This window comes from Empidonax traillii, unplaced genomic scaffold (assembly GCF_003031625.1).
Source record: "Empidonax traillii isolate 1590-97213 ecotype Southwest subspecies unplaced genomic scaffold, ASM303162v1 scaffold988:size217796, whole genome shotgun sequence".
In the NCBI taxonomy this organism is placed as follows: Eukaryota; Metazoa; Chordata; class Aves; order Passeriformes; family Tyrannidae; genus Empidonax; species Empidonax traillii.
The window spans coordinates 202,847-213,279 of record NW_020956181.1 but is presented as its reverse complement, the minus strand read 5'-3'; the positions used below and the strand labels follow the sequence as shown (position 1 = coordinate 213,279).

Genomic DNA, 10,433 nt, shown 5'->3' with positions numbered 1-10,433 from the left:
ATCCCAGTTCCTGATGATGCCTCTGGAAGGTCTGGATTGATTTGTATTCTATTAGTCAGCATAACAGATATAGGAATAGCAACAACTTTGCTTTGAGTGAGAAAACATTTTGTTGTTGTGGTATTGACTGAGAAGGTAATAAATAAATCCTTGTGATATGTTAATCTGTTAATTTCAGAAAGACTGAAATGGAACTATTTTGATAGCACAGATTTTGGTGAAATAATTGCCAAATTTCTTTATCAAAGCCTTTCAAATACCTGTATAAGATTAATAAAGAACATTAAAACATGTAACTCTACTTCTGTATTTCTCTTGAGCTAAACCCATGGTTTTATTGACAAATGGGCGGATGCCACAAAAATATGTGATGTGTTAAAACAGCCCCACCTAATACCAGTGTAACTTGCCATATACAGCCTCTCAAGAACCACACTGGATACCTTATTTGCACACTAACTTGTGTGCTTAGTAGAAGGAACCTTGAAATAAATCATATGGTCAAGACTAATCATATAATGAGATAACTTGTCTAAGTGTAGGACTTTACACAGAAAGGCCTATGCTTGTAAAACTTTTGACCTAGGGTAACTCTTTACTACCACAAACCACACTGTACTCTCCAAGTAAAGCACATGCCTTTGATCTTGCTTTCCCTGACCTACATATTTAATTGTGAACAGAAAAACCTAATCTGGCCCCAAAACTCCACTTGAACAAGACACTTCAGTGCACAACTCTCACTGAAAGAAGAGAGTGTGGCAATAACCACAGATGTTAATTCTCTGTCTCAGCATCACTTCTAGAGCAGCAGATAAAAACCCATATATAAATATACACATACACATAACTACCACACATGAAAGGTTTTAAAAACTCCAGTCTCCAACTCTTTGGGCTTAAAACTTTCCCATCAGCACTGACTTACCTGACAATGAAAAACTTATCAGTCTCCGACTTCCTTGTCCCTGGATTGAGTCTTCATTGGTGATGCTTTTAAAAATCTGCTGGAAGACAAATAATGGTGAGAAAGGGTAGTCTCCAACAACTCTCGAACAGAGAAATTGTTTACTAACTGTCTTTTTTTTGCAGAATCTTAGTTTTCCAACTAAGAATCAATTAAGGACCAGGGATCAAAACAGTGTTTTTGTCTAGGTAATCATTTAACCATTATGGGCCTAAGTCATTCCTTCCTGGAATCTTTTCCTTAGAAAAAAGAATGATGAAAAAATACTGCAATTCGAACATAGCAGTTCATCACCCAAAAAGGAACTACTTATTAATCAGGGTAAGGATGGAAATGTAGCTATCAACTCTTAAAACAACTTCCATCTTTATAACCTCTATTACTTGTGTAGAAAAATCTTGTTCCAGAAAGCTAATTGCATACATAAAAGAAGGACTTCTGAGAGATTACTAATACCCTGCACAAAAACTAGCTGTGAATTCTGATAACAATAAGCATTGAGGGTGATCTGACAAAACAAAAGAAATTAAAAATTGATAGATGACTGTTTGTACTCCACAGTTTAGGTTTTAATGTCAGTCTTTGGTTCAGCAAGTTTATTGGTGAGCTGCTGTTCTGCAAATTAGGACCCAAGCTGCCCTCTGGCTGTGATCAGAACTGGAGAAAGCAAGAATGCCTCTGAGCCAGTGTCTGGGGCATCAGCAGAAACCCACCATCAGCAGTTTTCACAGCTGAGACCCCGAACAGGGCAGGGGAGATGCGCCCTCGGGTGTCAGGCTCCAAGTTCAGCAGGGAGGTGGTGCTGCTAGTACTGCCTCCCATTGACTCTGGAGTCAAACCAAATGCTGCTCTGCCCCCAGGAAGCAGCAGCTCCTCGCCACTCTTGCCATTCAGTTGTCAGCCAAAAAAGAAAAAAAGGCATTTATGCAGTGAAATTCCAATTTCTGTCAGGAAAGAGTAACTGAAGTCCCACTCAGCTGTGACTCATTGCTCGGTATATTAAATAATTGTGTAGTCGAGCTTAACTTAAAAAGCAAGCTGGTCTCTGCCCCCAGAGAGTGCAATGTAAGAGGGCACTGCAGCCCAGCTAGCAGGGATTAAACAACACAACTGTCAGGTTAAGACACAAATGAGGCCTAGATCAAAAACATACAGGTAGAATTTAGACATAATTATAAAATAATGGGCTCTGCTGCACTTGACTTTCTGCCATAATCATTTTGTTTCTTCTAGACTATCTAAATGGGATAAAAGGTACTGAGTAGAGTGAGATTATGAGTAAATTTCAATATAAATATCCCTATTGGATCACAGCTATTTAGTTGCCATTGTACTTTCTGTCTTCTCAGCTAAGTAAGTTTCAATAAACTTATTGAAGCCACTACTGATTTCCGGACAGAGACACATTTAGAACAGAATATATGTGATTGCTAGAATTTTATGGCAAGAACTCAGTAACCTTTAGCAGGCATTTCGTCAGGAGAGGTGAGCGTCTGGGGCATTCCCTGCCCTCCTACCCCGTCTCCAATACCCCACACTAAAAAAGAAAAACACAGAAAAATCGAAAAACTACAACAAAAACTAGAAAAATAGAAAGTACAAAAATGGGAGCTAGCCCTTCAAGGGAAGGGAACTTAAAATGTACGAATATTTGAAGAACTTAATCAGAAGAAAAAGTTATCCTTTAAACAAAAGCTCTCTGAAAGTTTTCGTAAAATGGATTCATAAAAACACAAACCCGGTTCCAGAGATCATAATATACTTGGAATGGGCAAAAATCGGATCTGCACTAACAAATGCTATTATTGCTGGGGACAGTCATGCGGTGAAAGCTTTGCAAGCTTGGACCACAGTCTTCATAATACTTAAAAAGACTGTGAAACAAATGGTACAAAGGGAAGAGACCCTAAAAACAACCGCAGAATTGTACCAGAAGCAATTAAATAAATGTGACTGTTCTCAATGATAGCAATTTGCAAAACGGTGCTGGAGTCTCTGCTGCATATAACCACTCTCAAAATGGCGGAGGTCCCTCACAGGTACGCCTCACGGCACAACCACCTAAAATGGCGGGCAGCACTGAGGGCGAAAACCACTGCACGCAAAATGGCGACGATGAAGGCGGCGGGAAGAATTTTGCGGGCCAGATGACAGCAGAGGGAGTGGCGCGAGAGATCAAGCGCGGGAAGGCGCGTACCCACCTACCTACACGTCACCTTTCCCCTCCTCCGCGACTAACGTCATCACCTTTACCCCGGAAACCCCCGAGCTTCAAAATGGCCGCCATCCATAACGCAAACATCCGACAAAATGGCGCCGCCCAGCAGACATCTGCCGACGCAGCAAGGCCTTCGCAAGAAATCACTAACTGGCACACTAACTCTGCTTTAACAACAGATATACGTTCCAATTTAAATCCTCAGTTACAAGCCATTGCTCTTCAATCAAACCCCTAATTTACCAACTGAAAGGGGTAAAGATGATGAAGAAACATCTTTAATAGACACTGTGACTGTATGTCATCGTAACGGTCACACTACACAAAAGAAAAGGAGGCGTCATAAAACTCGGCAACAAACTCCTCGTTCAACCACGACTTAATGCGCAGGCAACAAAAAACATCTACCTCTGAAAATAGCAGTGAAGGGTCGTAATGTTTGTAAATAGTTTTACCTATAGACTATTTTTTGAAGCATGCTAATAATTTGAGTACTCAAAATGCAGTCATGACTACACTATAATTTTGCAGCTACTCTTTTAAGTTTAACTTTAATAATAATTATGTTTCATATATTTTGTTAATACCGCCTTTGTTGAGTTTTTTATATACAGGAAGGAGAACAACGTCGACATTCGAAAAATAACAGCACATTCATATTACAACAGTAATGAATTGCACAGCAAATACTGATTTTTAATTATATAATTTTATACATTTAAGTACTCATTTCTTGTGTATTACTTTATATGTAAGTAATCATTTTTGTATAAGGACTTTACTTCTGATTTTATTATTTAATCCTTACTTTCTATACTTATACTAAAGTCCTTAAACATAATAACACTAGAACAAGTTCATAAAACATTACCTAAAACAAAGATAAAATATAACATCTTATTAGCATCTCTTACTAACATTTTGCCAAACATTGTTTCATATTCCACTCCCTTTTATAAAGAGAAAAGGGGGAATAGAGATGTCTATAACTACTTCTTTTATCTTTTGTCTTTAACAATTTTTTTGTTGTTTTTGTTACACTTTTTAGTCTTATAAACATACAGTTACTTTAAAAACATGCATGTCTTGGGTTTTCGTACAAAAATGAATATTATAATTTGTAGTTTATCAAATTTCACTTATCACCCTTGCAAAGTAAATTCAAGTGTGTGTTTGTGTGAGTGAAAGGAAGTGAATGAAGTGAGAAAGTGTGAGTGTGTGATAGCTTGAAAGCCTGTGAGGTATCAAAAAGTTTAAAGGTATACCAAGTTCTTGTTTTCCCAGGTTATTATAATTTCATGTTTAGTACTACAAGTCACAATAGACACAGATGCCCCCACTGTAAAATTTAATTGACTAATAATTTGCCAGAAACTTAACCATCTAAACATCCTAATGAGAAGAGAAAAATAATTTGACTCTATGTCATACAAAATGTAAAATTTTGTCCACTGAAGAGTTGTCATAAATAAAAATAATCTCTTCCAAAAAAAAAAAAAATTAATCAAACCAAACAATAACATCTTTAAAGTCAATCTCATCACACCATCCAAAAATTCTAGTTTTATCTTTATTCGTTATTAAATTTCTACTGTTGTTGTTATTCTTTACAACTTGTTTTCTTATTTGCTGATTAATTTCTATTATGTATTATCATTGCTTAATTATAAAAAATTTTTTAATCACAAGATTACTCATTTTCAAATACATATATATACATCTTATATTTTTATAAACTAACTTTTAATGTAATATTATGTAAATTTAAGAATTTGTTGTATAAAATATCCTTTTAATTCTAACTTATAAAACAAAAAAGGGTGAACAAAAAGCCAATCTTGCTGCATACATGAGTTATATAATCAGCAGCAGACCCCAGCGTAGCTGTCTGAGATGCAACACCACATCCAAATGCCAGTCACTTTGATAATGTCTAGCACTTGACCTTAGCAATATGAAACACCCACACTTTTTTGAAGCTTTTCCAATTTTCTTCCTGTCCAGCAGATGAGAAAGGTAAAGCGTGGCAGAAAGGCTGAGCGAGAGATGCATTTATCCTTGGCACAGGTCAGAGAAAGCTCAAGAGTAGGTAGACACCCTCTCTCAAAGAACGGAAGGATTAAACATGGGCATACTCAGGGAACGATAATAGGAAGGCCGTGATAGCGATTATACTTTAATTATCGGCATTTTGAGAAGTCAGAAGGAGCACCAAGGGAGGAAGAGAGAAAAATCTCCCAAGATTAAATCTGCTTTTCGGAAAATAAAAAGAGCTAATTGCTGCAGTTCAGATTCACTGTTTTCTGATGCAATACCAGACTGTCTCCAGTGGTGAGGACAAGGCTGCACTTGATGCAGGGCAGGGCACAAAGAGGGTGAGTGATTACCAATGCTCGCCAGCCACCACACCAACTCAGTTCCACAGCATCTTGAGGCCTGGGATGGGAACAGGTACAGGTCATACTGTTCCTGCTTGCCATTTATCACGAAAGAAATCCAGACTGATTTCAGTGGCTGCAATATAATCACACTGGGAGTTTTGTCACTATAAGTAAACCTTGAATTTAGTCATCAGGAGGCAAAAACCCCTCTATCGTCTCAACTGCCACTTAAACTATAGTTAGTTGACGGAAAGACAACATTCATCTTGTCACTTGACGTTCTATGGACTTGAAGTCCTTCACATGAAAAGGAACAAATGTGATTTTCCCTCAATAACTTTTCTGCCTTTTTATGGCCTTGAAGTGAGAGCTCAGTCTGAATTAGTTTAATATTTTCAGTTGTGCAGCCCAACCTAATTAGTTTACAAGTCCTGCTGATACAAAATTGAATGAATATACTTTTACTACACGCTCTGTTACATCTAGACATGAAGAGACGGGACATGAGCTGCAACTTCAAGCCTAGTTGAATCTCTCTCAGAAAACCAAAGGCTTCCTGAACTGGATTCAAACCTCCTTTTGCTTTCCTTGAATGTAACTGGAGCCAGCATCATTGCCACTGGCGGGAGCACATATATTCAGACAGTAAGAGAGGTATCAGTACTTCTTCAAAATATTCTGCAGTAAACATACACTGTAAAATCATCTTCTTTTCTGCTACAGAGTTTCCCGACCTCTGAAGAATGGCAAAAGATGACTGCCAAGGCCTGTGATAGCTATCTGTGAAACACGGGAAGGTATTTGAGGTCAGATCCAAGCCTCTGGGGCCTTGCTAAGCTCAAAAAAAAGTCCAGGTTTGGTAGTGCTTTCCATTTTTACAGCACAGAGAAGAAAGAAGGAGATGAGCGAAAGCTAAAAATAATAGTCTTGTCCTAGTATCACTTTTCCTTGTGAGTAGTTCCTGCAAATGCTAGAAGGAAGTTAAGTGACCCTGAACGAGAAAGGAGGCAGGCTTCACACCAGCAAACGGAGCCCTTGAGACTCCTTCCCTCTTTAGCCATGGTATGTGTTACAGAAAAAGAATAAAATAAACCCTGAGAAATCCCAGAATATTACAGTCCATCGGCTCTCGCTGTGACGAAATTCCAAGTGCACCACCAAAAATTTGTCTGAGCAGAGACTCTCACAACTTCACAACTAATTAGAAGTGTCTCCTAAAATCCCTTTCTGTTCAGTAGTCTACCTAAATACATGGAAGAGTAACAAGGACAACTGTCTTGGTCATGAAAATGAAGTAGCTTACAGGGCACACTTAGGGCGCCCCTATTCAGCCTCCCTGTTGCTCTAGGTTATCATGAGGCCAATACTTTTGGACGCAGGTACAGTGTGAATGCAGGTCTGGAATAAACTGTAACTGTGTTTACCTGTAGGTGCTGTAGGAGAAGATCTGCTTTTAGACGCCACAGCCACCAGCAACAGTGCAGCATGCTGGCAAAACACGCTTTGCAGCATTAAGCTCCCTTTAGCATGTTTGTCTACTGTGCAGCCCAAGTGCAGTATTTTTAAAGTCCTGCTGATATGGAACAGGATAAATGGGATTTTATTGCATGCATCTACCACAGCTAGACACGCATAGCTGACAAATACAAGCACTTACTCCTTTTCCCACACACAGCACAGGAAAACACTGTTATGTCTTAGCCTTAAGTGTTCTGTGACACACTTTCCACTCCAGAAGGACATTTTTGCCCCCTGTGCCCATATGAAAAGATTCAACAAAGCTAAGCAAATTTTCCCATAAGCAAAAGAAACTTCCAGATTAAGTAATCTTCCTCTTTACTGAGAGCCAAAGTACTTCTGTACCAGTAGCTTCTGCTGCGAAAGAAGGGCAGCATTTAATGACCATAACTTATATCAGTGATCTCACATAAGCCAGTATTTCTTACATTTAAACAGGAAATTGCAGTGACATGAAAACCAGTGCTGCACTACCTGTTTGCTCTTGTTGACTTACATGGTGAACATCATGGACACGACCTAAAGCTCAATCCAATCAAGTTTCGATTTTACAAGGTGCTAATTAAAAACCTAGAATGTTTTCCACTGAGAGCACAGATTGCAATACAGCAATATCTATTGCAGATTAATTAGTACTGTAAACTGGCAAAGCTCTAGCTATCTATTCACAAGAGTTTGTCTTTAAAAAAGCAGATCTAAAAACATAACAAAGTATTCAGAAGGGCTCACACTTCCCAGCGGTACCATCCATAGGTGTATTGAAGATGGAAGCCTACAGCGAAAGAAAACTAGGAACAATCAACGTGAAGCAGCGCAACGTTTTCTGTTTGTACGCACTGGCTCTGGGGATGAAAGGCAGCAGATCAGAGCACTGAGAAAAAGGAAGGCTGTAACCTGTGCTTAATTCAAAGAAAAAGTGGAAAACGACCTCATCTCAGCCCCCAACTTTGAATCAGGAAACAGAAAAAGTATTGCTAGATGTGTCCGAGCTAAAGATGGGGTGTTGCAGTGCTGGGGGAAAAGGCTGTTGAGTCACTGCCTGCACTATGTGCACTTCAAGCTCCAGTTCTCTGTTTTCTGCTTCTCAAGACCACCAAACTTGCGAGCTGATTTAATGCAAAATAAATAAGGTTAATAGCTTGAATTCAAGAAGAAGCTGATACCCTATTTCCTGTGCCCTTCCATCTGCTTTTATCCCCTAGTTCATCTGACATGTAAGACAGGTCCAAAACTGCCCAGCACACCGCAGGGCCAGAGTGCCAGCTTCCACTCTGCACAGCTTTGCTAATATTAGTTTAAACCAGCTTGGAGCTACTGTTTTAACAGACCTGTGTGTACATGCCAGAGCAGTTCAGAACAATTAGTCCAAAAATTTTTCTCCCCTAACCTATTTCTGTTGGCTTTTGCTGTTGCCCTCTTGATTCACTGAATGCTTAACATTTGGACAACTCTTTAGAACATGTGGAAAAAGGCTTACACTTTCCACAGCTCAGCAGTGAAGTTTCTTATCACAGGAGGAGAGTATCAGACACCATCACAAGTTCACACTTCATATTCTACCATCTTCTTTAGAGAAGGAATTCCTCAGCAGATCTGCAAATGGATGACTATTCCCACACAGACTGACTATGTGCTTCCTTTCACTCCATCACTTGACTTCTTCAGTGAAGAAAGGGCTTTGGGGGGTGTAAGGGGCGAATTCTGAAGGCAGCAAACGCAGATCTGAGCTCCATGACTGCCACTGACAGAATTATGGCTATAATCCCGGGGGCACCACTTTGAAAATCTACCCCTAATTAGTGGCAGTGCTTCAGCTGCAACCCCCACTCTGTTAACAGAATTATCCAGCTCTCGAGTGCAATATATTCCACTTATCCTGTTAGCTTGTTAAGCCATTGTGCTGGCACCGTAGTATTTTTTTATCAGGTGCCTCCAAACAGCAGGCAGCTTCTCCAGCAGCAGCCTAGCTCCTGCTGGGCTCTCTGCAGCCAGCTCACATCCCTGAAGGATTATGACCACACACACACACAGAGGCTTCCCCATGTGCCATGGTCAGAGGCATTTAGCCTTGTAACACACCACCTCCTCAGTGCTATTCCCTAATTAAGTAGAGATTTGGCCTTCTGTGGGCAGATAGTAATTGCCCTCTGACTGCAGAAAGCTCCTTTTGTTTCATCTTGCAGCAGTGTTTATTGATTACTTCATTTATTAACAGGAGACACAAGTTTTTAATTCCAAAAAATCCTGTTCTAGAAACTCTTAAAAAAGGTAGCAAGGAAGTGAGTAAACAATTGTTCTTTCCCATTGAAAATGTTACAAATTCTTTCAGCAAATTCTAGATAACAAACCCTGGCAGACAAAAAAAAATCACTGGAAAAAAATCCCGTGGTTTAGTATCACCAGAAGGCAACTTTCAACAGGCTTATGACAAGAGGACATCCAATGAGAGTACCTACCAAGTGTATGTCTCCACGCCAGCAGGAAGTTATTTCATGTTCCCCAACTGACCCTATGCATGCAGAACGCTTCTTCAGCATAACCAGAATCTACAATCAGGATGTTAAGAGCAAACACTTCCAATTAAAACAAAATCAAGGACTGAGGCAACAAATCAGTATCTCCTGCAGAGTCCAATATCTTTTTTTTTTCCAAATTTTTATTAGATTCAGTTTTTTAATGGTTTTAACAGCTCTGCCTAATAAACGTCAGTTACCCTTTGACAGCAGAGGAAAAGCTTGATTAGAGATTCTGATCTTCCTTCACTCTTTGCAACTTCATTTCAATAAAGGCTTAGATTTTCAGATCCTTTAACACCATCACTCATGCATGTGGATAGGCTTTGGGTTGTGGTTTCTGGGTTGATGGCTGAACTACACCTAAGCAGCAGGCATTTTCTTTATTCATAGCAACTTCTGGGAGCAACTTTCTGCAGCATATCTTACCAACTGCTCCCACACTGGCTCTGAGGCTGTATGCTATTTCATGCCAGTGAGCCTTTGAGCCCTAAAAAGTCTCTCAGCAAGGTTAAAGTGGACAAAAGGAGGACAGTAGTTTACAGCCCCAATGTTCAAAACAAACTCTGGTTGAGCTAGCAGGGAAGAAGGCTCCTTGCAGTTGCTAAACAGCTTTGTGCTTTCCAATGTTACCATCATCAAAGAAAAAAAAAAAAAAAGAAGAAAATCTGGGTTTATGATCAGATTTACATCAGGCAGCTGCCTAATGCTGAACAGGATTGACCCTGTAAACCTGACAGGTCCATACACAGAGTATTAATGTGCTTAAGCACTCTGACAGCAAGAACTGCTTGTAAATATTATCCTCTCTGGAACAGCTAAGCAATATCCTGCAA

At 39.5% G+C, this 10,433-nt stretch overlaps 1 protein-coding gene across 1 annotated transcript in view; it reads right to left on the bottom strand.

Moving 5' to 3' along the window:
• Window positions 1-928: 928 nt before the first annotated feature.
• LOC114067906 (E3 ubiquitin-protein ligase HECW1-like) overlaps window positions 929-10,433 on the bottom strand; it is a gene marked incomplete at its 3' end in the record, with an annotated part of 142,186 nt that continues 132,681 nt past the window's right edge. The window contains exon 5 of the mRNA XM_027903661.1: window positions 929-1,007. Coding sequence (XP_027759462.1) covers window positions 929-1,007 — 79 coding nt within the window. The remainder of the gene's footprint in view (window positions 1,008-10,433) is intronic.